This window comes from Rhea pennata, chromosome Z (assembly GCF_028389875.1).
Source record: "Rhea pennata isolate bPtePen1 chromosome Z, bPtePen1.pri, whole genome shotgun sequence".
Lineage (NCBI taxonomy): Eukaryota > Metazoa > Chordata > Aves > Rheiformes > Rheidae > Rhea > Rhea pennata.
In genome coordinates, this window is record NC_084702.1 from 70719629 (window position 1) to 70744860 (window position 25232).

General features: G+C 62.7%; 5 protein-coding genes across 6 annotated transcripts; 3 read left to right on the plus strand and 2 right to left on the minus strand.

Annotated features, from left to right (window-relative positions):
• Nucleotides 1-70: 70 nt before the first annotated feature.
• Nucleotides 71-3796, minus strand: LOC134153613 (uncharacterized). Of its 2 annotated transcripts, none has more exons than XM_062599930.1 (8): nt 3450-3796; nt 3138-3212; nt 2715-2792; nt 1376-1426; nt 1243-1278; nt 1103-1156; nt 719-862; nt 71-603 (listed from the first exon to the last, which is right to left on the minus strand). In XM_062599930.1, the coding sequence occupies exons 1-8, from the start codon at nt 3784-3786 to the stop codon at nt 236-238; spliced, it is 1143 nt and encodes a 380-aa protein (XP_062455914.1). In that variant the 5' UTR covers nt 3787-3796; the 3' UTR covers nt 71-235. The 2 variants fall into 2 exon arrangements, with proteins under 2 accessions (XP_062455914.1, XP_062455913.1); XM_062599929.1 differs by having other exon boundaries at nt 1376-1429.
• A 1124-nt stretch (nt 3797-4920) lies between these two features.
• On the plus strand, nt 4921-9236 carry LOC134153912 (killer cell lectin-like receptor subfamily G member 1). Its single transcript, XM_062600480.1, has 6 exons — nt 4921-4969; nt 5504-5614; nt 6332-6412; nt 7147-7295; nt 7985-8088; nt 8864-9236. The coding sequence occupies exons 1-6, from the start codon at nt 4921-4923 to the stop codon at nt 9060-9062; spliced, it is 693 nt and encodes a 230-aa protein (XP_062456464.1). The 3' UTR covers nt 9063-9236.
• Nucleotides 9237-11150: 1914 nt separating this feature from the next.
• Nucleotides 11151-13337, plus strand: LOC134153947 (B-cell differentiation antigen CD72-like). The gene is made up of 7 exons (XM_062600516.1): nt 11151-11235; nt 11328-11423; nt 11845-11934; nt 12147-12461; nt 12563-12711; nt 12863-12960; nt 13190-13337. The coding sequence occupies exons 1-7, from the start codon at nt 11151-11153 to the stop codon at nt 13335-13337; spliced, it is 981 nt and encodes a 326-aa protein (XP_062456500.1).
• Nucleotides 13338-15821: 2484 nt separating this feature from the next.
• LOC134153807 (B-cell differentiation antigen CD72-like) lies at nt 15822-18734 on the minus strand. The gene is made up of 7 exons (XM_062600238.1): nt 18650-18734; nt 18460-18555; nt 17928-18017; nt 17401-17715; nt 17151-17299; nt 16743-16843; nt 15822-16057 (listed from the first exon to the last, which is right to left on the minus strand). Exons 1-7 carry the CDS (start codon nt 18732-18734, stop codon nt 15910-15912), a joined length of 984 nt encoding a protein of 327 aa, XP_062456222.1. The 3' UTR covers nt 15822-15909.
• Nucleotides 18735-21558: 2824 nt separating this feature from the next.
• LOC134153948 (B-cell differentiation antigen CD72-like) lies at nt 21559-24895 on the plus strand. The gene is made up of 7 exons (XM_062600517.1): nt 21559-21643; nt 21731-21826; nt 22097-22186; nt 22742-23056; nt 23294-23442; nt 23895-24046; nt 24757-24895. Exons 1-7 carry the CDS (start codon nt 21559-21561, stop codon nt 24893-24895), a joined length of 1026 nt encoding a protein of 341 aa, XP_062456501.1.
• The last annotated feature ends 337 nt before the right edge of the window (nt 24896-25232 follow it).

Here is a 25232-nt window from a genome sequence, read left to right on the forward strand (position 1 = left end):
CTTCTGCTCATCTCAGAAGCGAGAAGGGGAATATCCCCCTGAGAGGGGGGAAGAGCTCTGTGAGTGTTGCTGCTGGTACAAAAGCTATTTTTAATTTTATTAAAATCTGTCTCTTTTATAAACGCCCAAAATATCCAGGGTCTTTGCTATAAAGATCAGTGCAGCGACTGCGTAAGGCAGCCGTCCCCCCTGAGGATGCGGGCAGCCCCCACAGGCACCCAGGGGACAGCAGCGCTCACGGCGGGGTGAAGCTGGTGGCAGGGGACCCCAGAGGCTCCCCTTTGTGGCAGGGGGAGGCGTGGGGAGCGCCAGGGGAGCAGGGCACTCTGGGGAGCAGTGGGGGCCGGGGGTCGCCTTCGAAAAGGGGCGCGCGGCTGATGTAGCGGTCGAGCGGGCTGGGGAGGGCGCCGGCGCGGGCGTGCGCCCGGAGCAGCAGTTCGTGCAGCGTCTCGCCCACCTGCACCAGGTTGTCGGAGATTACGTGGAGGTGGGAGACGGTGTCGCTGGCCAGGCTCTCCAGCAGCACCTGCTGCTGCTGCGACGTCTGCAGGATCTGCACCAGGAGCTGCTGCACGCTCTGCAGCAAGCCCGCGACGCCGGCGCCTGCAGCGAGACGGGGCGCGGGGTCAGCGGGGGCGAGCCCCGAGCAGGCCCCCGAGGCGCCAGGCTTTGCCCTGCACACGGTGCGGCTGTTGGGATGCGTGGGGTGAGGACGCACCTTGCACGCTCATGCCTGATACCTCTTCACCCGCTGCTGCCTGCTCACTCGCAGCAGCCCTTCCAGGGGAGCCCGAGTCTGTGGTAGCCACCGGCAGCACCCGGTTCCCTGCTCCCATCCCCAGGGACGTTTCGCCAGGGGAACCTGCCGAGACACTTTAGCATGGAGAGAGCACAAGGGTCGCAGGGCCACCCCCACCCTGTGCCTGAGCTGGCCTCCCCGCTGCAGCGCCCGATGCCAGCACTGCCTCCGGGAGGTGCGTGCCCGTGTCCCCGCGGACAGGTAGCGCGGAGCTGCCCCCGAGCAGGGGGGCTTGTCTGAATCCCCCTGCAAGTCGCAAGCTGAGCCTGCTGCACGGCGCGAGAAGCGACTGCAGACTCTTACCAGCCTTTCGTTCAGCAGTTTCCTGCTTCAGGGGTGGGAAGGCGGCGTGAAACTCTGGAACAGGAGCAGATGCAGCGTGTGAGCAGGCACGACCGTCTCCTGCCCAGGGCGCGCAAGCAGGGTGCAGGTGTGATACTCACCGAGGAGGGGAAGGGGAGGGAATGGGTGGCCAGTGTCTGCAACGAGAACAGTATCAGAACCGCAGGCATCACAGCCCTCTGCTCACGGGGCTGAGGAAGGTTATTGGGCCAAGCAGGGCAAAAAAAGCCTTACGTGGCACGGGAGAGGGAGTGGGAGGCATTCCAGCTACGTGGTCCAAAGGAGCTGCTGGGAGAGAGCAGAGAGAAGAGATGCGTGGTCTGACGGCACCTGTGGGGGAACCCAACCAGCCCAGGGTCTGCCTCGCCTGCCACGGCCAGCCCCACAGCCCGACATGCCCTAGCCACAGCTCCACAGCGCCCTGCCGGCCCTCAAAGCCCGACATGCCCTAGCCACAGCTCCACAGCGCCCTGCCGGCCCTCAAAGCGTTTTACAAGCTAGATACAAAAGCAGGAGTCACTCACCCACCACTGCAATGCAGCCACCTCTGGGGTGGAAGGCAGCAGCTGTTTAGCAGTGCACAGCAACGCTGCACAACAGATTAGGACAGGAGTGAAGGAGAATCCCACATCCACTTGAAACTGCAGGGGGAATTTATGGAGACAGAACGTAATTATCCAGTACGGACGCTGGAAGCAGGGGTTCACTCCCTGGCATTAGCGAGGGGGGAGGCAGAGGGATATGAAGCAGCCAGGGCTTTCCCAAAGACTCCTGCACTGCAGTGCCCTGGGATCAGGACCAGAGATAAGACCCTTCTGATTTTGTTTGCTCATGTTCGCAGGGTAGATGTTTAACTGGTTTCTGTCCTGCAGGCCTAATCCTTGTCTGCTAGCAAGTAGGCTTGGGGGAACAGCATCCAATTCCTTCACCTGCCTAGACAAAACAGACCCAGGGATGTACCCTGGATCACCTTGGTGGCAAACCTCCCAAGCACCCGTCTGGGTGTGCGGGCAGTGAGGGAGGCACAGAATCTGTGCCTGAGTATGCTGCAGGGCAGGGGAGCTCTGGGGCACATGCACTCTGGGTCTGGCCCTCATGCCCTCTCCAAACTAAGTTTTATAGTGTTGTTGGGGAGGGAGAGGGAGCCAGGACCTGCTAAATTGAAGGGAAGTCACATGCCTGCATTGCTGCACAGCCAGAAGAGCCCCTGGACTGGATGAGGGCCACTGTCCCCTAGAGCTCTTGAGCCCCATAATCTGCTCCTAATCCGCCAGCAATCTTCCCTGTGCCCAAGCCTGGGTCAGAGCTGCAGACTCCCTTTTCCCCATCCCACCCTTCCCCATCCTTTTACACCCTGGAGCTGGTCTGGAGCCAAAGCATCTGGTGGGAGAAGTCCCATCACCCCCATTCTGTGTCCAGAAGCATCCCTGCCCAGGGACCATATTGTAACTGGTTCCTCCTGGGAGAAGGTCCCCTCATTCCTTAAGCCCCTCACATTCCTGTCATGCTGGAGCGGGCTTCGGCTGGAGTTGTGGCCATGCAGCCCAGCGCAGCAGGGCAGACCAGAACTTACGGCTCGCAGGCTCGTCCTTCGCGCACTGCGGCAGCAGGGACGGCGGTGTGCCCAGGGCATCCATGCAGCTGACGTGCTCTGCAGAGGGAAGAGCAGGGGAGGTGCCATGGGAAGAAAAGACCTTCAGTAGCAGAGACGAGAGGTCCCAGCTACCCTGGGGTGTGAGAGCCAGACTGCCCCAGACAAAGCCTCACAGGGACCGGTCCTGGGTCAGCACCAAGGAGCACAACCAGTTGCTGCCCAGCATGGCAGTGGAAGCCAGCGGTCAACAGGAAGAAACAGGGGAACATCCCAGGCACAGCTGTCCACACCCTCCCCTCCGGGCCTCCAAAATCACATAAGCTCTCCCCACCCCCTCTGAAACATAAACATTACCCTGCAGTTGGGACAGGTCCCACTCCAGCCACCCTAGCCCATGGGTACCTTGCAGCTCAGGTGAGGATGGAGAGTGGTCCTCGAGGGGTGGCCCGCGCTTCCTGGGAGGCAATTTCACCCGGTCTAGGAAGAGAAAAATGGATCAGACAGGGAGGGGGAATGGGCATCGGGCCGGCAGCGTGGAGTGCTGAGCAAGCTCCTAGTGAGGAGCAGTGCAACTCCTGCCCGGCACATGCGCAAGGCAAAGGCTAGGGGTGCAGAGCCCATGCCGAGCAGCCCCGCCGCCCCGCGAGCCCAGCCGCACGCTCCCCTCCTGCCCCCCAAAAGGCTCACCGCCCCGCTGGGAGGGCCGCGACCCACCTGGCAGCCGTCTCTCGCCGAAAACGGGCCGCCCGGCTGCCTTCCAGATGGTCTTCATGGTGCGGTAGTGCGGGGGCACGCGCGGCGAGTGGCGGCCAGCCTGCCGGCGCGTCTCCCGCTCCGAGTAGAAGGCCTGCTTGAGCGCCTTCCACTTGGAGCGGCACTGGGTCACGCTGCGGCTGTAGCCGGCCGCCGCCAGCCCCCGGGAGATGTCCCGCCACAGCGCCTCGTTGGGCCGCGACGTGGAGGCCATGAGCAGGGCCACCTCCCCGCAGCCCCCCACCAGCGCCAGCAGGCAGCGGATCTCCGCCTGCGTCCAGGCGCGCCCTCGGGGCATGGGGCCGGGGGGCCGCCGGCGCCCCGCGGGCGCGGCGGAGCGCGGGCGCCGCCGCCGGCAGCTCGGCCCCGGGCTGGCGGCGAGGCAGGGCCGGGCCGGGCCGGGCCGGGCCGGGCGCAGCCCCGCGGCCGCGGCGGGCGCTCCCGCGGGCGCAGCAGGGGCCGCAGCGGGAGCCGCCGCGCCGCACCGCGCCGCACCGCGTGCTGCAGCGCGAGCCGCGCCGGGAGCTGCCCCGGGCGCCCCCGTGACGCGCCGCGCCGCGCCGCGCCGCGCCGCGCCGTGCCGAGCCGTGCCGGGCGCCGCACCGAGCATGTGCGACCCGCGGCCCCTTGAGGAGCCGCTGGGAAACGTAGTCCTGGCTGCGGCATCCCCCTGCCCCCGGGCATCCGCGCCCCGCCGGGCGCCCCCTCCCCTCCCCGCGCTGCGAGCCCCGGGGCAGAGCCATCCCCGGGGGCTTGGGGACTCGCCCCTCCCCCGCCCCCCCGCCCCCCAGCCCCTGCAGGCACAAGCGGGGTGCAGGGGGAGTGAGAGCAGAGCAGCCCACAGGGCTTTTCGGGGAAAGGAAGGAACAGGCAGCCCCGGGCTTTCCCAGGCTCACGCAGCTGCAGCCCGATGCAAAAGAGGCAGCAGAAACCACATTTGAGCAAGTGTCCCACTGCCGCCTGGCTGCTTCTCAGCACGCAAAGGTCGGGGGTGAGGACAGGGCTCCTCAGGTAGCACAGATCCCCCCACCCCCCAGTCCCCGAGGCAGATCTGCTGAGCACCCGACGAGCCAGGACACGGCACCCCACAGCCTCCGACCTGCTGCATGCCAGCAACCGGGCAGGCGAGGAGCAGAGCCACCCTCTTTGGTGAACCTGGGGAAGGGGCTGGTAACGGGACCGGGCGCGAGGCCCTGCCTGCCGTGGTGGCAGGGCCGCGTGGGCTGTGTGAGCGGGGCTGCTGTGTTCCCTTGCGCTGGGAATTCCTGGGTCCCAGCCTTGCCCAGGGCTCGCCGAGGCTGCGGCATGGGTGGTGTCTCTGGGGATACTGCCAGGAAGTGACACTTTCCATTTCGCATAACACCCAGTTGCCGAAGGGGGCCGGGAGGGGATTGCTGCTTTGCTCATGGGGTGCACCGCAAGAGACCAAGCGATGGAAGAGAGGGTCACGTACGCTGATCTGCACTTCCCCCCCACACCAGGTAATAGCATACTGGCGATCCCCTGGCCTGCTTGCCCCCGTAGCACCCACATTTCTCCTCACAACTTCCTCTTGCCTCCCTGCAGCTCTTTTTTCGCTGCAGGGCTGTTTTCCCCCAGCAGTACTCCCACCCTGCTCACTCTTTTCAAGTATCTGCCAAACAGCTCCTCTCCAGGTGCCTGGCAGAGTGCCTGCTCCAGGGGTGAGGGGCAGGAGGAGAGCAAGGGCAGGGGACACTCACTGCACACCAGATGCATGGCACAGGAACTCCTGCTCCCCCCATGCCAAGTACCATTTGCAAAGGGACAATTTCTAGCAGGGTTTTGGTGCTACAACTGAGCTCTCCCTCCAGCCCACACCAATGTCGCCGTTTTCCTGGCGGACATTGTCTGGAGGAGACCAATGTCTGTATAGCTGCAGGCTCCCCAGATGCCCTCCTGAGACCTGCCCAGGGTGCACGGACCTTTCCTGGTGTGGGGGATCCCTGCTGCTCTCCTGCAGAGTCCTCAGGACCCAGGTTATCTCTCTCTGTCAGCTCCTCAGCGGATGAAGCAGCTGCCCTGGCGCTGTTTAGCCCTCAGCCTGGCTCTTCTTTGCCTGCTGCTCCTGCTGGCACAAATTGTCCTTGTTGGCTTGAGCTTCCACTGTGAGTATCTGCTTACATCCACTCACTGCCGGTGCCAGTCCAACCACTCATGTGATGGTTCACCCCAGGGCTCACCGCAGCTGGGGCTGAGGGCTCGGAGTCGACCTTGGCACCGTGCAGTCCACGTACACGTGTGCTGGGTGGGGACGGAGCTGCTGGGCTGCTGAGGGGACAGCTGCCCCAACTCTCCTCCAGGCACAAGCAGAGCCTGAACCTGCCCCTCTGGATGCTGTGTGCGGAGCTGGGCCTTCGTGTGCGGAGCTGAGGGTATTGCATGCTTCTGGGCTCAGGGACAAGCAGCAAAATGGATGAAGCGAGGAGCAGGTCCCAGGCCTGCCTGTCTGCAGTGCCTGCAGCATGGGAGAGGGAAAGGCAGGGAGGAGAGCGTGGGCTCGGGAAGGGCCCTGGGGCATCCTGCTCCATCACCTGGCAGTGAGATGAAGACAGGACTGAGAGCCGCGAGGCTGAAACTGAGAGAAAGAAGCACTTTCTGTGAAAGTCTGTCATGTGATGGGCTCAGAAGCATGGTGAGAGTTACAAGCCCATCAGCAGGCTTGGCTGGCTTAAAGTGGGGGAAGCCTTCAGCTGCAGGCTGGCTATGGCTCTTGTGGGGTTCCTGGTCATGGGAGTGTGCACTGGGTGCTGCTGGGAGCAAAAGCCCAGAACCTGGGCCTGTGGGATGGCTGGCAGGGACAATCCTGTGCTCTTGGTCTGTAGTTTTAGGGCAACTGGCAGGCTGCACCCATGGTCCCTGGAGCACAGAGGAGACCCTCAGCTATGGGCAACAGACTCTGCAAGGTAGGAGAGCATAGTGGGCTTCTGGGCAAGGTTTGGAGAGGATCTAGCAAGCATTTACAAGGCGCAGAATCTGGCCCTACTTCCTGTTGGAGGGATGTCTCTCTCCAGACCATGCCCCCACCCCAGGCTCTCTCCATCCTGCTTGGCCTCTGGCTCATGGTCTGGAGAGCTGCCCCAAGTGTTGCTGAACATACTGCATTGCCAGTAGCTGTTTGGGAGAGAGAACCCAAGGGTGGCTCAGCCTCGGCTTGACATGCCACCAGCACCCAGGCAAGCTGCAGGGTTATTGCTGCATCCATGAGCCGGATGGCATCGGACGCTCTGATAAAGGTGAAACCCTGGTTATATTCCCAGCACTTTGCAAATGTAGGAGATCCTTGTATCATTCCACTGAACCTGGAGTTCCTTTCCCTGACCCACCACCCCTGTGCCAGCCCCTTCATGTAACCAACCCACATCCCTTGGGGCTCTCATTACAGTCCCATGGGGCTGGAGATGGTATATAGGACCTGAGCCTCGGGAGGAAGACAGAAGTGTAGGGGTCCTCTCCATGGGGCATTTGCAGGAGAGTGCTGGGTTGGTTGTACAACCCAGTGCCGTGGTTCCCTGGCTGCCTCTCTTGCACCCTGCTGCAGTAGCACTGAGCATGGGCTGGGAGCTGGTGGGAGCCCCTGGCAGCTTCCCCGTCCTTGCTGCTCCTGGAGCTGTGGGCAGACTGCTTTTCTGGTGTGCAGGGCGATGCCAGTTCTGCCCGGCTGGCTGGCTCTGGGATGCAGGGCGGTGCTACTACTTCTCTTCTGCCAAAAAGACCTGGGAGCAGAGCAAAGAGGACTGCTGCTCCAGAGAGGCACAGCTGGTCACTATCCGAGCCAACGCGACCCTGGTGAGTGCACCCTACTGACACCCAGCCTGGCTTGTCTAATGCATCCATGGGCATCTCGCTGTGCTGGTGACCACCTCTACCAAATTGTGCACTCTATTTGGTTGTCCTCACCTTCTTGGGAAGGCAGGACAGCAAGGGCCAAGCAATGCCTTGGCCTGGCTTTACTGCAGCGGTGGTGTTCAACCTCTACCGCTCTGACCATGTGCCCAGAGCACAGCTAAGTCTTCAGCTGGAGAGCACCATGGTAATGCTCTGCCCACCCAGTACTGCTGTCATTACTGATCATGTAGCTGGAAATGAGTCTGAAGGGTGGGGCAGGGTGTCCCTTGGATGTGCCAGCCTCGCGTTTCTCCTGGCCTGGCACAGGTGAACCTCACAGTAGCAGGTTCTGCCTTGCAGCCTGCCCCCAACCACACTCAATCATGAGAGGGAGCTGTGCCCAGCTCCATGCCGCTCCAGCCCTCCTGCCTAGCTGCTGCGTGTTCCTGTGTGTGGCACGACCGTCCCTCCTGGAGGGCACACGTGTTTGTTCCCATGTGTAGGCACGCAGTTGTGTGAGCTCCTGCTGGTGTGGGGGGTACATGGCTGTGTCTGTCCGTGGGAGCCTTTGGGCATGATGTGCATGTGCCTGTGCTGGCAGCAGCATGTTGGCCCTTTGGGGAGCTCACACTCATCTTCCCATGTGCCAGACATTCCTGGTGCGCATGTCCAATGTGGATGTGTTCCACGTGGGGCTGAGGCGTGACAACTCCCGGGCTGACTGGAAGTGGCTGGATGGCACTGCGTTGAAGGGGTGAGGCTTTCAGCTTGCCCCCCAGCCAGGGCTGCTGGGGGTCCCATCTCGTCCCTGGGCTCTGGGTGGTGACTAGGGGACAAGGAGTGTGTTGGCAGGCAGAGACGTGCTTCCTGGCTCGGCCACCTATCTCCTCCACTGGGGCATTTTAGGGGAGGGGAGATTGCAGAGGCCTGACTCCAGTGTTCATGCCTTGGGGACAAACACAGGCTGGATGAGGGGCTGGGGGATCCACCAAGAGCAGGCTTCCAGCATGAGGCCCTACGGGCTCTCCTCTGCTGCTGAGCCCTGTTGGGAGGGGCCTGGGGTGCTGCATGCAGGATGGGTAGGGACAGGATCCCTTGAGCGGGGAATGGTGGCAGAGGGGCACTGCTCCACGGTGAGGGTTAGCTTTGCCCCCGCAGTGTCTCTGTGCAGTCTCCAGTTCCTTGGCAGAGGAGGAGCTGATCAAACTGCTCCATCCGATCTTGCCACATCCCGTCTTGCCCCATCCCATCTTACCCCCAGCTCTCTGGCCCCCATTCCATCTCACTCCATCCCATTTCTCCTCCACCCCTCTTGCCCTGACTCCTCTTGCCCCATCCCATCTCGTCCCATCCCCTCTTGCTCCCAACCCCTCTCACACCATCCTGTCTTGCCCAAACCTGTCTCATCCCAATCCCTCACCGTATCCCATCTTGCCCCCATCCTGTCTCACCCCATCCTGTCTTGCTGCACCCCATCTTGCCCCATCCCGTTTCAACCCATCCCATCTCACCCCACTCTCTCCATGCAGGCTCTTCCCAATACAGCGTTTCACCAGCTCTTTCCTGGCCTGTGGGAGGGTGTCTGGCTCAGGTCTGTCTGGCGGCATGTGTGGGGAAGCCCACAGCTGGATCTGTGAGAAGAGTGCTGCCACCCTGCAGTGGGTCCACTCCACACCCCCGGCCTTCCTCTGGGGGAACACCACTTACACCTGTGCGAGGCCCTGGTGACCTGGGCCCAGGTCCTGCAGGAACCTCCAGCCTGGCCACCCTGGCGGCACAGGAACACCGCTGCTGTCACAGCCCCTGCAGCCCTGCCTGACCTGACCTCCTGTGTGCTGGTATCCCACATCGCAGTCTCCTAATGCAGAGCTTTTCATCCCCCGCAGCCCAGATCTGTGCACTGTGGCAATAAACTCTGGCATGTGGATGCTGTAGCTATCTTTGGGGGAGGGCGCCGGGGGGAGGCTGTGCCCTCACCACAGAGCTGTGGCACCCATGGCTTTGCCAGCCTGGTTGAAAACTGTGATACGGGAAGTGGTGAGATGCCGGAATTGGCCCAAAGGTCCCTGTGGTGTGGGGGAAGTGTGGAACAGCTTCTGTGGGGCTTGGGCAGGTCTCCCCAAGGTTCTGGGCTTCCTGACTGTACCAGCTGCCAGGGGTTTATATGTCCCCAGGAAAGGCAGCTGAGAAATGGCTCTCTGCAGGTCCTTTGCCAGCCTGGTCCTGGCAGAGGGCTTGGGCTGCACAGCAGCTTTTGTCCTGATGCCTGTATGGTCTGTGGAGGTCACAGCGAATGCACTCCGCTTCAAGACTAGGTGGTGTGTGAGAGCCTAAAAGCCCTGCTTGGTGCTGGGTGCTATCATTAGTGCGACACTGGCCACACGGGTCATACCAGCAGCACGCAGTTCTTGTAGGGCCACCTCCCTGGTGCCCCTCCTGCTGTACATGGCGGATCACAGCCTGGCTCTTGCCCAGGTGGGCAGTAGGACAGGGATGGTGAAGAGCAAAGGAAGCCCGGCACCTGTAGCAAACAGGAGCGTGGGTGGAGGGAGAGCACAGGGCCCAGGCCAGTTGGGGACAGCTGCCTTTCCTGCAAAGCCACCCCAGATGCTGCCTGTGCCTTGCATTCCTGCTCCTGTGTGCTCCAGCGAACAGTGCCAAGTCATCCTCTCTTCAGTTGCCTCTGGCCCCATAGATCAAACTCTGCACTGCCTTTCACCAGACCTGCTGCTTGGTCCCTCTGTGGATGTCCCCTTCATATCACACAAGCCGTGATGAGCCAGAGGTCTTTCTGCTCTGCCACCTCCACGAATGGCTTTTGTGCGGTGGCCTTGTGGCCAAGGATCCTTTCCAATGTTCATTAACTTACTTATTGGGGACCATAAAAAAGCACAGAATCAAGGTGCTTTTAACATGACCACAAGCAATGCCTATTTATTGCTCACTCGTAGGTTACTCTCAGTCTAATCCCCGATAGCTAGGCACTAAATGCTCTACTACATATTACTGTGTGCGCTTAGGGTTTGCAGCCAAGTTGCTGTCTTAGGAAATTTGATCCTTGATGCCCTGTCTGTTGCAGAGGAATCATGGTGCAGGCATCCCCCTCACACCCGATAGCGGTCCCATGGTCAGGACCCGGAGCAGGGCCTACCCTCCCACAAGCTGCTGTTGATCTTCTATACTTTCTTCCCTGCTCTTCCCCAGTAGCTTAAACCAATCATGAGCCTAAGGGTCTTTCACTCGATTGTGCCTCATCATTTCCTTGCCGTTTTCCTGTTTCTCACTTATCACTGTTGTCACAAGATTCTACCAGCACTGAGGGTTTCTGCAGCGACATTTTATCCCTTATTACTGTTGCCACATCACTCTGCAGTGAGGGGCTGTAGACACTCCAGGAGACTGCCAGCAATCTCCTGCAGTGATAGGGCCTGTGCTGTCACTGAGGCCTGCTCTTGCCTGCAGGCTCGTGACACTGCACAGCCAGGATCTGCTGTGGCCAGTGAGCACTGGGGCCTCAGGGACTGGGAGAGGAGATGACCATCCATCTTCACTGCACTGCAGGGCTGGGACCCTATTGGGAGCAGAGCATGGTGCCCAGGATGGAGATGAGTTAGCTCCCCCTACAGTAACAGCTGGCCAAAAGTAATCTATATTTTGCAGGTAACATGAGCACTTCTGCTTTCCGACAAAGCAAGAAGCTGTTCCACCCCAATTGTCATAGCCACAGTACTGGTACTGTCACCGGAAATCATCACAGCAGAGAAGCAGAAAGTCCCCAGTCTGGAGCTGCTCAGGACAAAGCCAGCTCCCGTCCACATGGCCCAGAGCGTGGTTTACGCTGACCTGAGGTTTGCCAAGGTGCCCGCGGGATGCAGCTCACCCTGCCAGACACTGGAGACCGGTGAGAGACCCCCCCGCCCCCCCAGGAGCCCCGGAGCTGCCCCCCAGGCCCGAGCCTTGCAGACTCACCCACTCTGCCCCACCTGCCCACAGCCCTGTGCGAGGACGAGGCGGAGAGCCCCTACGAGAACGTGCAGCCGGAGCAGGCGCCCACCGCGCAGGACGGGCGGCCGGCCCAGCCCAGCCCGGGTGAGCCCGGGGAGACGCGGCGGGGGGCCAGGGGGCGGCGGGGCAGCCCCAAGCTCCTGCTCCCGCCCCGCACGGCCGGAGGGCAGGGGACGGGGGCTGGCGGTGCGGAGGCCCGTGGGGACCGCGCTCGGCCGCGGCAGCACGCGGAGCCGGGCCCCACCGCGCCGGGTCGCGCTTCGGGGCAGCGGCGCGGTCGGGCTGCCCCAGCGGGGCCGGCGGGACGGCAGGGCACGGGAGCGGCCGCCGGCGCCCGGCCGCCGCGGCAGCGCGTGCCTCCGGCCCCACATCCCTGGGGAGCCGGGGCGGCGCGTGGGCCCCCACGGGTGCCGGCGGCTGCGGGCAGCAGGGCCGGGGGCTGCGCGGCGGCTGCAGGCTGGCGGCGCCGGCGCGGGCTGATGCGGCGGCGGGTCGTGTGTTGCAGGGCGCTGGCGCCGGCTGCGCTCGGTGCCCGCGGGGCTGCTGGCCGCCTGCCTGCTGCTGCTGGCCACCGCCCTGGCCCTGGGGCTGTGCTGTGAGTAGGGGCTGCCGCGGGCGGGCGGGCGCCGCGGGCAGGGGGCGCGGGGGGCCGGCGGCGGGCGGGCGCCGGGGGGAGGAGGGCTGCGGGCTGCGGGCTGCGGGCCGCGGGCCGGGCAGGGAGCGCCGCGGGGCCGCCCCAGCGCGGGGCTGCGCCCGGGGCCCCCCCGCCCCGCGCCCCGGCCCACGGCTGCCCCCGCCCGCGCCCAGACTGGCAGGCCGCCCGCGGGCTGCAGGACGCCTCCCGCGCGCACGCGGCCGAGCGCGGCCGCCTCGCGCAGCAGGCGAGCGAGCGGGAGCAGAGCCTGGAGCAGGCGCAGCGGGAGCTGGCGGGCGCCCGAGCGGAGCTGCAGCGCGCCTGGCTGGAGGGCAACGGCAGCCGGCGGGAGCTGGGGCAGCGCGACGCCGAGCTGCAGCGCCTCGCGGAGGCCCTGAGGTCCGCGGAGAAGGAGCTGCGGGACGCGCAGGGGCGGCTCGAGGCCAGCGAGCGCGCCGCGAGCAGCCTGCGCGCCTGCGTGAGCACAGGTGGGGCCGCGGCCGGGCGGCGCGGGGGGCGACGCCGTCCGCGGCGGTGCCGGGGACGCTCCCGGGCCGGGAGCGGCCCTGAGCGCTGCCCCTGCGCCCAGGTTGCTGCCCCTCGGGCTGGGTGCTGTACAGCGGCAAGTGCCTCTTCATCTCGGCGGAGAAGAAGACCTGGTGGGACAGCAGGAGCGACTGCCAAAGTAAAACCTCCGTGCTCCTGGTGCAAGGCCCCTGGCCGTCGTGGACGCTGCCGGTAGGAGGGAGCGAGCGTGGCTGCGGCCTGCCGCCACGAGCCCCGGCTCCCCGGCCCGGCCCGGCCCGGCCCGGCCGGCGGCTGCTGCTGCCGGGCCCCCGGGCTGGTGCTGGGCGCTGGGGCGGGCACTCAGCAGCTTCTCTCCCCGCAGGCTTTTGTGGCAGCGCCGGGTGCCCAGTACTGGGTCGGTGCGATATATCCAAAGTGGAAAGGGCCATTTGTTTGGATGGATGAGAACGCCTACGAAACGTAGGTATCGCAGTCCTGGCTGCCTGGATCTCCCCTAGAGCTCTTCCACCTTCCTCAGTCGTTGGGGAGAGGTGCCAGTCTCTGCTCCTGCTAATGATGGCAGTGCTTGGGCATGGGCAATGCTCTGGACTTTCCGCCCAGGCTGCGGTGGCCAGAGCAGCGGGACGGGGAGCAGTGTGGGAGCATGGGGTGCTGTCCCTGTACCTCTGACATTCCTCTTCCCTTCTAGATCACACTATTACTTTAGCTGTGGAAAAGCACAGTCTGGGGAAATACGGAGTTCCTTCTGCATGGATAAACACCCGTGGATCTGCGAGCAGGCCCCAGAGCCGAGCAGTGCATCCGACAAGCTGGTTCCTCTCCTCACCAAGGGGTGATTGCGACTCCCTTGCCCTAGCCCAGGACCTGGGGACAGGATCTTTGGCGGCACTGAGGAGACACCCTCACCTGTGTTGCGATGCAGGCACACACATTGCATCTTGCCTCAACCATGTTGCAAAGCTCTGAGGAGAGGGTTTGGGAAAGAGTCTACATTTTAAAGCAAGACTTTTGGAAAGCAATTGGTATTTCCCTCTCTCACACTCATGCCTGCACTTACACCCCTAACACCTGCCCTCCAGCTCCCAGATGTGTGCCCATATGCCCTGGACAGCACAGCTCACAGCACCCTGGGGCAGGGGACACCACTACCAAGCCCTGCTCACAACTGCTGCGTTTGTCTGAGGCTGTCGACTGAGTGCTCCTTGTGATGTGCCTTTTCCACCTTTTCAGAGCTGTAGATGTTTGTGTCCCCATTTGTGTCCCCAACCTGTCCTGCTCTGGGAGTGCTCTGGACTGCCAGGGTGCCCATGGCCTCCTGTGTTGCCCTTTCTCCTCCCACCATTAACTCCCTATGGCCACTGCTTGGCCCTTGCTTGAGCCCTTTTCTTGACTGGTGACATGTTACTGGTGACATTTTGTCACTAGTGTCGACCTTCTGGTGTCAACCCCAGGGCCGATACTCCTTAAAGCCTTCATTGGTGCCCTGGATGCAGGATGGGGAAGGCCCTCAGCAAGCTGACAGGTCACATCAAGGGAGTGGTGGGTACGCTGGAGGGCAGAGCTGACATTCAGCAGTGCCTGGAGAAATGAGGTGGCAAGAACTTGATGATGTTCAACCAAGGGAAAGACTTAGTCCGTCAGCTGGGAATGAGATACCCCAGGGCAGGCTGGGGCTGATGGTCAGGTATGGAAGCAGCTGTGCTGCAAAGGACCTGGGGACAAGAGGCTGGATAGGACCTGGCAGTATATCCTTGTGGTGACAGTGGCATCACAGACTGTGCTGGCCGGGACGTAGGTAGTAGGACCAGGGATGGGACTGAGCCCTTCCACTGGTGCTGGGGAGACCACGTCTGGGCTCCCTTGGGAAAGGTAGACTCACACAGGCAGGAGCGAGTTATGGATTTGCAGGATACCTGAGACTGGAGGGGGACCCTGGAGGTCATCTATTCCAGCCTCCCAGCCTTGCAGTGCCACGGTCCTGCCCCGCCAGCATCCTTCTACACTGCCTCTCCTCTCCCAGAAACTGTGGGTGTTCAGCTTTGCTAGGTGGTCCCTACCTTGGCATCCCTTTCTGAGAAGTGCCTTTCTCTGGAAACACTGTGGGAAACAGGGAGGATCAGGGCTGGCCCTGGACTCCCCCACCCCACTGGGACGGGCCTGGCATGGGCTACCCCATCTTTCCCATGGTCTCAGCATTCTCCATCGTACCACTTCTGCCTATGGTATCAGGGCTCTGCACTGCACCCTCATTTTCCCCCATGGTCTCAGGGCTCTGCATTGCTCCTCCCCTTCCCCTGTGGTCTCAGGGCTCCCACTGCACCTCCTATTCACCCCCTGCTCTTGGGACCCCCAGCACTCCCCTACCTGACCAGAAGTAGAGGGCTGCTGCTCCCCTTTCTTCTGCTCCAGCCCTGCTTCCATTCGCCATCACCCTTGGCACACACATCACCACCATCCTTGCATCTCAAAAGCCACCTGCTCCATCCATGTGTTTATGGCCAGGCCTTGGGCACCTCTCCAGTTGCCACGTAGCTCCAGCCTACATCGCTGAACTGGGAGCTGCCTTTGGGCCACGGCTAGGGCCAGACCCCACTGGCTCTGCTCTGTAACCAGCTCAGCCCTGCTGGGCCATGCACTCGGATGTAGGCAGCTGTCCTTGGGCCACAGCAGGGATAGCGATGCTGTGAGGGGCCCAGCCAAGGGTGTCAGGCAGAACTCCCCAAGGTGGGGAAGTGGGGAGCTAAGAATGGTGGTGGAGATGGCACAAAGGAAAGCACCGCCACATGTTTATGGCACCACTGCCTGCACTTTCTCTGGGTACACTGAGTAGGAAAGCAAGGTCCAGCCTTTACCAAGGGACAGGCTGAGGACATGGGCAGACGACAGTGGGAAGAGAAAGGGCAAGACAGGAGCTGCCAACAGCCAACACAGGAGGCCAGGGGCACCCAGGCAGTCCAGAACACTCCCAGAGCGGGACAGGGTGGGGACACAAATGGCACATCATTCATAGCTCTGAAAAGGTGCAAAAGACACATCACAAGGAGCACACAATTGACAGCTTCAGACGAATGTAGCAAATATGAGTATGGCTTGGTAGTGGCATCTCCTGCCCTGGGGTGCCATGAGCTGTGCTGGCCAGAATATGCAGGTATGCACCTTCATGTGTCGGAGGGCAGGTGTTAAGGGTGTAAGTGCAGGCATGAGTGTGAGAGAGGGAAATACCAATTGCTTTCCAAAAGTCTTGCTTTAAAATGTAGACTCTTTCCCAAACCCTCTCCTCAGAGCTTTGCAACATGGTTGAGGTAAGGTGCAATGTGTGTGCTTGCATCGCAACACAGGTGAGGGTGTCTCCTCAGTGCCGCCAAAGATCCTGTCCCCAGGTCCTGGGCTGGGGCAAGGGAGTCGCAATCACCCCTTGGTGAGGAGAGGAACCAGCTTGTCGGATGCACTGCTCGGCTCTGGGGCCTGCTCGCAGATCCACGGGTGTTTTTCCATGCATTTTGTACTCTCTATTTTCCCAGCACTTGATAGTCCACAATCTGACATTTTCTCATATCTGGAAGGGAGGCCACATTTCAGAGGAGCAGGGACAGCATTCCCACTGTGGCTGCCTGTTCCCACAGGCCCCAGTGCTGCTGCGGCAGGCCAGGGCGCCTGCCACTGGGACCAGTCTGAGGAAGAGCCACGTTCCTCCCACTCCACCACTGGCATCTCCCTCCGTGCTGTGCGTGAGGGGGACCGTGCTGCACTGGAACTGTGACAGGTGCGGGCCAAGTGTGCCCAGCTGCCACCCTTCTGCAGGCACTGCTCTCTGCCATTAAACCCTTCGTGGTGGACAGCCAGTCTGGAGGGGCAGACCACTTGCAGCTCCTCTTCTGTCCTCTTGAGTCCCTGGCTCACTGCTCCCAGGGGTACCCAGCTCAGGGTACCCAGCCTCCATGCCTCCCACTCCAGGCCTGCCCTCTGCTCCCATCAGATGGTGCACCCACCCCTAGTGTGGCCGTATCCTTGGGGGAGAAGAGCCAACTCCTTCCCCAGTATAGCTTGGGGAGCATCCCGGAGTGAGGCAGGGATGGTGACTCCAGTTGATGGGGACACTACTGGCCAGGAGGTTATCAGGGTTCGCCGTAGTTTAGCACTGGTGAGAGTTCAGCTATGAATGGGAAGAGGGATTAAAGACCCAGCACCTCTAGGTCTGCTGAACTGGACCTGGCTCCAGTAGCCAGGACTGCTACACTTACAGTTCAAAGAATTTGCTGTCCAGCCATATCAACTGCATCTTCAAACGCTGAAGAACTTTCACACCAACCCAGTACTGGGCACCCGGCGCTGCCACAAAAGCCTGCGGGGAGAGAAGCTGCTGAGTGCCCACCCCAGCGCCCAGCGCCAGCCCGGGGGCCCAGCAGCAGCAGCCACCGGCCGGGCCGGGCCGGGCCGGGCCGGGGAGCCGGGGCTCGTGGCGGCAGGCGGCGGGGCCGCCCCCAGCACCCTCCCGCAGCCCCGGGGGCCCGCGCCCAGGCGGCGCGCGCGGGCTCAGCCCTGCGCCTGCCACTGCCTCTCGCCCCCCGGGGCTCTGCGCGGCCCCGGCACCCGCTGCCACCGCCCGCCCGCCCGCCGGGGCGGCCGCAGCCACGCTCGCTCCCTCCTACCGGCAGCGTCCACGACGGCCAGGGGCCTTGCACCAGGAGCACGGAGGTTTTACTTTGGCAGTCGCTCCTGCTGTCCCACCAGGTCTTCTTCTCCGCCGAGATGAAGAGGCACTTGCCGCTGTACAGCACCCAGCCCGAGGGGCAGCAACCTGGGCACAGGGGCAGCGCTCAGGGCCGCTCCCAGCCCGGGAGCGTCCCCGGCACCGCCGCGGACGGCGTCGCCCCCCGCGCCGCCCGGCCGCGGCCCCACCTGTGCTCACGCAGGCGCGCAGGCTGCTCGCGGCGCGCTCGCTGGCCTCGAGCCGCCCCTGTGCGTCCCGCAGCTCCTTCTCCGCGGACCTCAGGGCCTCCGCGAGGCGCTGCAGCTCGGCGTCGCGCTGCCCCAGCTCCCGCCGGCTGCCGTTGCCCTCCAGCCAGGCGCGCTGCAGCTCCGCTCGGGCGCCCGCCAGCTCCCGCTGCGCCTGCTCCAGGCTCTGCTCCCGCTCGCTCGCCTGCTGCGCGAGGCGGCCGCGCTCGGCCGCGTGCGCGCGGGAGGCGTCCTGCAGCCCGCGGGCGGCCTGCCAGTCTGGGCGCGGGCGGGGGCAGCCGTGGGCCGGGGCGCGGGGCGGGGGGGCCCCGGGCGCAGCCCCGCGCTGGGGCGGCCCCGCGGCGCTCCCTGCCCGGCCCGCGGCCCGCAGCCCGCAGCCCGCAGCCCTCCTCCCCCCGGCGCCCGCCCGCCGCCGGCCCCCCGCGCCCCCTGCCCGCGGCGCCCGCCCGCCCGCGGCAGCCCCTACTCACAGCACAGCCCCAGGGCCAGGGCGGTGGCCAGCAGCAGCAGGCAGGCGGCCAGCAGCCCCGCGGGCACCGAGCGCAGCCGGCGCCAGCGCCCTGCAACACACGACCCGCCGCCGCATCAGCCCGCGCCGGCGCCGCCAGCCTGCAGCCGCCGCGCAGCCCCCGGCCCTGCTGCCCGCAGCCGCCGGCACCCGTGGGGGCCCACGCGCCGCCCCGGCTCCCCAGGGATGTGGGGCCGGAGGCACGCGCTGCCGCGGCGGCCGGGCACCAGCGGCCGCTCCCGTGCCCTGCCGTCCCGCCGGCCCTGCTGGGGCAGCCCGACCACACCGCTGCCCCGAAGCGCGACCCGGCGCGGTGGGGCCCGGCTCCGCGTGCTGCCGCGGCCGAGCGCGGTCCCCACGGGCCTCCGCACCGCCAGCCCCCGTCCCCTGCCCTCCGGCCGTGCGGGGCGGGAGCAGGAGCTCCCGCTGCCCCGCCGCCCCCTTGCCCCCCGCCGCGTCTCCCCGGGTGCCCCGCGCTCCGGGCGGGCGCTCACCCGGGCTGGGCTGGGCCCGCCGCCCGTCCTGCGCGGTGGGCGCCTGCTCCGGCTGCACGTTCTCGTAGGGGCTCTCCGCCTCGTCCTCGCACAGGGCTGTGGGCAGGTGGGGCAGAGCGGGTGAGTCTGCAAGGTCCGGGCCTGGGGGGCAGCTCCGGGGCTCCCAGGGGGCCCGGGGGGGGTCTCTCACCGGTCTCCAGTGTCTGGCAGGGTGTGCTGCGTCCCACGGGCACCCTGGCAAACCTCAGGTCAGCGTAAACCACGCTCTGGGCCATGCAGCTGACCGCACCGGGCCCCACCAGCTCCCGCTCTGCCTGTCCCCACTGCTCTGCGCTCCCCCGTGGTCGTGCTGTCTCTCCCAGGCATAAAGGGGAAGTGAGGCTGGTTTCTGCAGAAGCTACATTTGCTCAAGCCTGTGCCAGGTGGGACCAGCGAGGCCTGACCATGGTTACCAGCACCCTCCCATTGGCTCCAGTACCATCAGCTTGTCCCCTCCTATAGCCCCAAAAGCAGTCACAGTTTGCTGCGCCCAGGACAAGGTTTGAGTGGCATAAGGTGAAGTCAAGGCTTTGGACTGAACCCTGGGCAGAGCTGCAGGGCTCAATGTGGGGCAAGAATGAATCCAAATGCCTTCGTCAGGGTTAGAGCTGTGTTGTTGGAGCGATGCTGTGGAAACCCTCAAATGGTTAACAAGACCCAAGGACAAGGGAGAGGATATCATCAAATAGTATTGCAAAGGACAACCAGCTCCAGCCGAATAACCTTGAGGAAACCACAGCACTTTGAAGAATGTGTGAGAGGTAGACATGGCACAAACAGCAGAATAACCCAGAGTAACCTTAGGTTCATCAGGCTTATTAACATATTAAACCACAGGCCGCTAAATGAATAATGAGATGGAAATGACATGATAATGATGTTACCGCCTTCTTCTCTGCTTCCTATGCTAATTAACAGGAAGGTGAAAGTGCAAGCGCAGAGCGAATACCTGAGGTAATGAAACTGTAACCAATAGAAAAATTTGTATAAAGTACTCCCTGAATAGTGTGTATAAATAACAAATGAGAAGGGGAGAAGGCGTGCTAGCTTTGCGGATCTACCACCTAGCGCCCGTCTCTGCACAGAAATGAAATCAACAAACATCTCGACCCCGTGTGTCTATTGGGCGCTTGCACACCGGGTGGCAGAACCCCGTTCTGGGACAGCAGTGTGAACTGCGATGCGGGAGCATGTTGCTCTGGAACTGGTCACATGAAGGATGGAGATGTTCCTCTGTCTGGGCCTTGCTCCAGGGTTTGATCATTGCCATTGTGGGAAAACACAGGAACACTGAAATATAGGAAATTCCACTTGAAGATAAGAAAACACATCTTTACTGTGAGGGTGGTTGAACACTGGAATATGTTGCCCAGTGGTTGTAGAGTCTCCGCCCCTGGACATATTCAAGAGCTGTTTGGATGAGTCTTGGACAACTTGCTCTGTGTGACCCTCCTTGAGCAAGGGAGTTGCATCAGATGATCTCCAGAGGTTCTGCCAACCCTACAGCTGTTTCCTTGCCTGTCCATTGACCCCAGCACCTTATGGGGTAGGGGATATCTCATTCCCAGATGCAGGACTAAGCCTTTCCCTTGGTTGAAGAGGTTCTTATCACCCCATTTCTCCAGGCCCTGCTGAATGGCAGCCCTGCTCTCTAGCATACCCATCACTCCCCCAACTTGGTATCACCTGTCAGCTTGCTGAAGGTCTTCCCCATCCTTCATCCAGGGCACCAATGAAGTACTGGTCCTGGAATCAACTCCAGAGGGATATCACTAGTGACTGGTCACCAGATGGACTGGGTACCACTGATGACAATCCATGTAGTCCTCCTGCCCAATCGTATTTCCACCTACCTTGTTCTCCCCTTCTCCTGGCCAGATCTCCTCAGTCTGATAGTGAGGATACTACAAGGACCATGTCCAAAGCCTTGCAATGATCACAATAAAGGACACTCATGGCTCTTCCCTTGTCCTTGACCTAGTCCTTGACCCATGGCAGCAGGCAGACAGGTTGGGCAGGCACCCCTTGCTCTTGGCAAATTCCTCTTGGCATCATGTTCTCCCTTTGCCTGAACCAGGCACCCAGGAGGACATGCTGCATCTTCTTCCTGGGACTGAGCGGAAGCTGTTCAATCTGAAGTTTTTCAACTCTTCTTCTTTCCCTCTGAAGTTGGCCATGGTATTTTCCTTCCTCTAGTCATGAAAGACTTGCACTGACCTTGAAGAGATGCTAGAGGGCAGCCTTAGAATGCTATGACCCTCCTCCACCAGCATCCTTGCACATCTGTCCTGTCCATGAAAGTGCCTACATGAAGCTTAGCTAAGCGAGATGCCAAGCGGCTAGAGGCTGGGGTAGATGAGGAGAGGCTGAGAGCAGTGGGGCTGTGCAGCCTGGGCAAGGGAAGGCGAAGGGGGCCTTATTGCTGTTGGCAGCTGTCTGATGGGGATCTGGAGAAACAACAGAGTTGGAGGCCCCTCTAGGACAGAGATGGGTTAAGAGGCAGTGACAGGATTTGGAACATGGGACAGTCACGTTAGATATGAGGAAAATATGGACCAAGGCCCAGAGTGGGGAGGGGAGTAATGGGAAAATTACATTCTTGAAGATCTCCAGGTCTTGATCCATACAGCTCAAGAGCAACATGCTCCTGCATCACAGTTGGTCTGCTCTACCTCTTTCTCCCATGACTGAGGAATTTGGTTTTTGGGGGGAATTTAGATTTGTCCTTGCACTGCCAGGACCCTGCCCCAGGGCTCAGCCCAACTCCCCAACTCCAGACTGTGCAACTACAACCCTGCCGTGGGCCCTGGGGATCATGACCTCTTTTGAGGCTGTGGGAGGGGACACGCTGGTGATGCTGGGGCCAATAGGAGGGTGCTGGTAGCCACAGCTGTGCCTCACTGGTCCCATCTGGCATAGCTCTGAGCAAACTGTAGCTTCTGCAGAAAGCAGCCTCACTTCTCCTTTACACCGTGGAGAGACAGTGTGACCGCGGGGGAGCGCAGAGCAGTGAGGACTGGCAGAGTGGGAGCTGGTGGTGTCCGGAACACAGTCAGCTGCATGGCCCAGAGCGTGGTTTACGCTGACCTGAGGTTTGCCAAGGTGCCCGTGGGACGCAGCACACCCTGCCAGGCGCTGGAGGCAGGTGAGAGTCCCCAGGAGCCCCAGTGCTTCCTGCCCCAGGCCTGGATCTTGCAGAACTCACCTGCTCTCCCCTACCTTCCTCCAACAGCCCTTGGCATGGATGAGGCGGAGAGTCCCTATGAGAACATGCAGCAGGGGCAGGCGCCTGCTGGGCAGGATGGGCAGGGGGCCCAGCCCGGCCCAGGTGAGTGCCTGCCCGGAGCCTGGGGTACCCTGGGGAGACCCAGGCATGGGTATTGGGGGTGTATCAGGGAGCTCTTGCTCCTAGTCTTGAAGAGAGGAAATGCCCACATCTTCTGTGTGTGCCTTCACCCTGTCACTTTGCTGCCCTGCTGCCTGCACTGGCTCTAGGGCAGGAGGGTCGGTGGCTGCATGGGGTTTCCAGGCTCGTAGCTCTCTGTGGGGACAGCGGAGGTGGCAGCAGGTGATGATGGTGGCTGGTTGTGTCTTGCAGGGCCCTGGTGCCGGTTGCGGTCCATCCCCATGGGGCTGCTGGCAGCCTGCCTGCTGCTGCTGGCCATTGCCATCTCTCTAGGGGCCTGCTGTGAGTAGGGGCTGCTCTGAGCACTACCTGCTGATGCGGGGCAGCTGGGCAGTGTGGGGAGAGGGAGGGAGCTTTACAGGGGCTGGGTCCCACGGGTGAATAGCTGGGGCAGACATTCTCCCACTCAAGTTGCTCAGGGCGAGCACCAGTGCCCAGTCTCCCCAAGCTGGCCTGTATCCCCTGCCCGTCATAGGTACCTCCCTTGTTCTGCCTTGTCTGTCTTCCAGCCTCACCTTTCCCCATTCCCACCTTGTCTGGCCTAGCACTGCTGCATCCTCCCTGCCCCTGCCCTACCTTGACCTGCTTTGTCCTGCTCCATCCCATTTTGTCCTGCTTTCCCCTGCCTACCCTCTGACCAGACTCTTCCCTGCTTTGACTTCCCTGTCCTTCCCACCCTCCATGGGCACCTCCTTGCCTTGTCCTACCTGACTCAGTCCTGCCATGCTGCCCATGCAGCATGTCCTGGCTGTGCCCATGCTGCGTCCTGCACGGGGACAGTGCTGGCATCCCCCTACCTGGATGCCGTGGCTCACGGCTCCTCCTGCCTGTCCCTAGACTGGCAGGTCACCCGCAGGCTGCAGGATGCCTCCCGCGCACACGCGGCCGAGCGCGGCCGCCTCGCACAGCAGGCGAGCGAGCGGGAGCAGAGCCTGGAGCAGGCGCAGCGGGAGCTGATGCGCGCCCGAGCGGAGCTGCAGCGCGCCTGGCTGGAGAGCAACAGCAGCCAGCGGGAGCTGGGGAGCCTGGATGCTGAGCTGGAGAGTGTCATGGGGGCCCTGGGGAAGATGGAGAAGGAGCTGCAAGACATGCAGAAGAAGCTCAATGCCAGTGAGCGCACTGTGAGCAGCCTGCGCTCCTGCTCGAATATTGGTATGGCCATGGTGAAGCAAGGATGGGGTGCCACAGGGGACAGGCAGTCCTTGGCAGGGCAGCACTGGGCCGGGGGCACTGGCTTTTTGGCACATGGTGGGGACGGGGTGGCCCAAGGATGATACTATGCCTGGACCAGAGGCTGAAGCTGCTGATCCTGTAATGTCTACCGGGGAAATGCCAGGGGATGTTCCCAGGGCAGGCTGAGAGTGCTTCTGAGCAGTGCCGTACCCCCAGATTGCTGCCCCTCGGGCTGGGTGATGTACAGGGACAAGTGCCTCTTCATGTCGGCGGAGAAGAAGACCTGGGAGGACAGCAGAGCAGAGTGCGATAAGAAAATTTCTCAGCTCCTGATCACCAAATCCTGGACTCGCTGGACCGTGCCGGTACGGTGCACAGGGAGCGAGGGCAGGGGCTGGGAGCATCGTGCCCCTGGGGCACCCGGGCACCTCAGCACTGAGTCCTGCAGCAAGCCTGGAGGGTGCAGGGCTGATCGCTGGAGCGCAGCGCGCGGCCGGCGCTGGGCGAGAGGGAGACGGGCTGCGTGGGGAGATTGCACCCCTCAGGACCCCCCTTAGCTGGGAGGCAGGTCTGTGTTAGCAGCCGGTGCAGCAGCTGGGTGAGTCTCGTGTGCTTTTCTCCGTTGGGCTGGCCACCAGCACGGGAGAAATGCTCACTGCAGGGACTCACTGCCCTCCTCCTCGGAGCAGACGTGCGACCCTCTGCTCGGGGCCAGGCACACGTGTGCCCCTGCGGCCTCTGGAGACTTGGTCCACGAGGTCAGGGGAGCTACTTGGGGTTGGGGAAGGCCACGCAAAGCCCTCTTTTCCTTCTCTAGAACTTCCTGAAGAACTCGGACACTCCTTACTGGATCGGGCTGTACAAGAGCAGCTTCCCCTGGTACGAGTACGGGTGGCTGGAGGAAGCCGAGCTGGACGACGACGGTGAGACGGATGCCTGGTTCTGGGTCGATGGCTCTCTTTACGAAAGGTACCCGGAGGCTGATTTCCATGCATCCTTTCACTGGAGAGGAGCAGAAAGGGTAACACCCCCTGCCAGAAAGTCCTTCTCTTCCAGCAAGGCCTAAAAACTTTTAAGTTTTAAATCCCACCAATATCCAGTCCGAGCCCCTGGCAGTGCACGACACAAGCTGGGACGGAGGGGAGGTGGGAGCAGCCGTATGCTGAGGAGCTCAGAGGCTGTGCAAAGCCTCGGGGGGCATGCGCAGGCCCTGCGTGAGCAGGAGCCAGAGGTAGGGGACAAAAGAAACCGCAGGTTTTATTCGGGGTCTAGACAAAGCGTTCGAGCGCCACGTTTATCTGCCGTGTCTCCTCCTCAAGAGGAAATCAGGCCTTCCCGCCCGCAGAGGGGCCCGCCACGTGCGCCATCTCCCCTTCTCACCACCGCTTCCTCTTGCGGTGTCTGAGGCAGTGGGGAGGAACAGGTCCGTCTCGCCGGGCGCTGGGTGCCCGGCCCCTGCCGTGCCTCCGGCAGCGCCAGCGTGCTGCAGAGCAGGGCAGTGCCGCAGCACCCGCCGGGCAAGGCAGCGTCCCTGGTGGTCCAAGCCTCCTCGAGGATGACTGGGGTCTCCAAAACGTCCCCCCCCAAAACAAGGGTGGGCAGCTGAAACCCAAGCGGGGAGTCACAAGCAATGCAGACCTCTCGGCAGAGGGGTCCCCGACGCGCCATTTCCCTACCAGGCCCTGGCAGTGGAAACCCAACGGGTCCTGCGCGATCATAAGCCATGGGAACATCAAACCCAGCCAGTGCGCCAGCCCAGACGACCTGCACCTCTGGATCTGCGAGAAGGCGCCGGGCCCCAGCACCCCTTTCGCGTGAGGGCAGCCGCTGGCCCCGCCGCTGCTGCCGTGAGTACGTGAGCCCTGGATCCGCGCGCCTGGGTCCGCGCGCCGCGGGCGGCCCAGGGGACGCGGGGCGTGCTGGGCCCCGGGGTACGCGAGGAGCAACGCCGGCAGCCGAGCCAGGCCGGGCTGCTCCAAGGAGCGGGCAGGAGGGGCGGAGGGATGCGGACACATCCCCAGGGCTGGGCGAAGCCCGCTGTAGCCCTTCGCTGCCCCCGAAGTCCCTGCCTTCAGGAGCTGGGGCCAGGCAGACTCAAGTGACAGCTAGCTGTGGGGCAGGAACGGTGCAAGTCGGGGGAAACCCCTGCGCACGC

What these genes read in the sequence shown, in the direction of transcription:
- LOC134153613 (XM_062599929.1), bottom strand. Translation starts at nt 3,786, where the DNA reads ATGCCCCGAGGGCGCGCCTGGACGCAGGCGGAGATCCGCTGCCTGCTG. An exon ending in ATCCTCACCTGAGCTGCAAG is followed by an intron (nt 2,793 to 3,137) that starts GTACCCATGGGC and finishes TTCCCTCTGCAG; the next exon opens with AGCACGTCAGCTGCATGGAT. An exon ending in GAAGGACGAGCCTGCGAGCC is followed by an intron (nt 1,430 to 2,714) that starts GTAAGTTCTGGT and finishes GCTCTCTCCCAG; the next exon opens with CAGCTCCTTTGGACCACGTA.
- LOC134153912 (XM_062600480.1), top strand. Translation starts at nt 4,921, where the DNA reads ATGGAAGAGAGGGTCACGTACGCTGATCTGCACTTCCCCCCCACACCA. An exon ending in TGTTGGCTTGAGCTTCCACT is followed by an intron (nt 5,615 to 6,331) that starts GTGAGTATCTGC and finishes CTTGGTCTGTAG; the next exon opens with TTTTAGGGCAACTGGCAGGC. An exon ending in GATGGCACTGCGTTGAAGGG is followed by an intron (nt 8,089 to 8,863) that starts GTGAGGCTTTCA and finishes CTCTCCATGCAG; the next exon opens with GCTCTTCCCAATACAGCGTT.
- LOC134153947 (XM_062600516.1), top strand. Translation starts at nt 11,151, where the DNA reads ATGGCCCAGAGCGTGGTTTACGCTGACCTGAGGTTTGCCAAGGTGCCC. An exon ending in GCGCGCCTGCGTGAGCACAG is followed by an intron (nt 12,462 to 12,562) that starts GTGGGGCCGCGG and finishes CCCTGCGCCCAG; the next exon opens with GTTGCTGCCCCTCGGGCTGG. An exon ending in GATGAGAACGCCTACGAAAC is followed by an intron (nt 12,961 to 13,189) that starts GTAGGTATCGCA and finishes CTTCCCTTCTAG; the next exon opens with ATCACACTATTACTTTAGCT.
- LOC134153807 (XM_062600238.1), bottom strand. Translation starts at nt 18,734, where the DNA reads ATGGCCCAGAGCGTGGTTTACGCTGACCTGAGGTTTGCCAGGGTGCCC. An exon ending in CTGCCAGACACTGGAGACCG is followed by an intron (nt 18,556 to 18,649) that starts GTGAGAGACCCC and finishes ACCTGCCCACAG; the next exon opens with CCCTGTGCGAGGACGAGGCG. An exon ending in GCGCGCCTGCGTGAGCACAG is followed by an intron (nt 17,300 to 17,400) that starts GTGGGGCCGCGG and finishes CCCTGTGCCCAG; the next exon opens with GTTGCTGCCCCTCGGGCTGG.
- LOC134153948 (XM_062600517.1), top strand. Translation starts at nt 21,559, where the DNA reads ATGGCCCAGAGCGTGGTTTACGCTGACCTGAGGTTTGCCAAGGTGCCC. An exon ending in GGGGGCCCAGCCCGGCCCAG is followed by an intron (nt 21,827 to 22,096) that starts GTGAGTGCCTGC and finishes TGTGTCTTGCAG; the next exon opens with GGCCCTGGTGCCGGTTGCGG. An exon ending in GCGCTCCTGCTCGAATATTG is followed by an intron (nt 23,057 to 23,293) that starts GTATGGCCATGG and finishes CCGTACCCCCAG; the next exon opens with ATTGCTGCCCCTCGGGCTGG.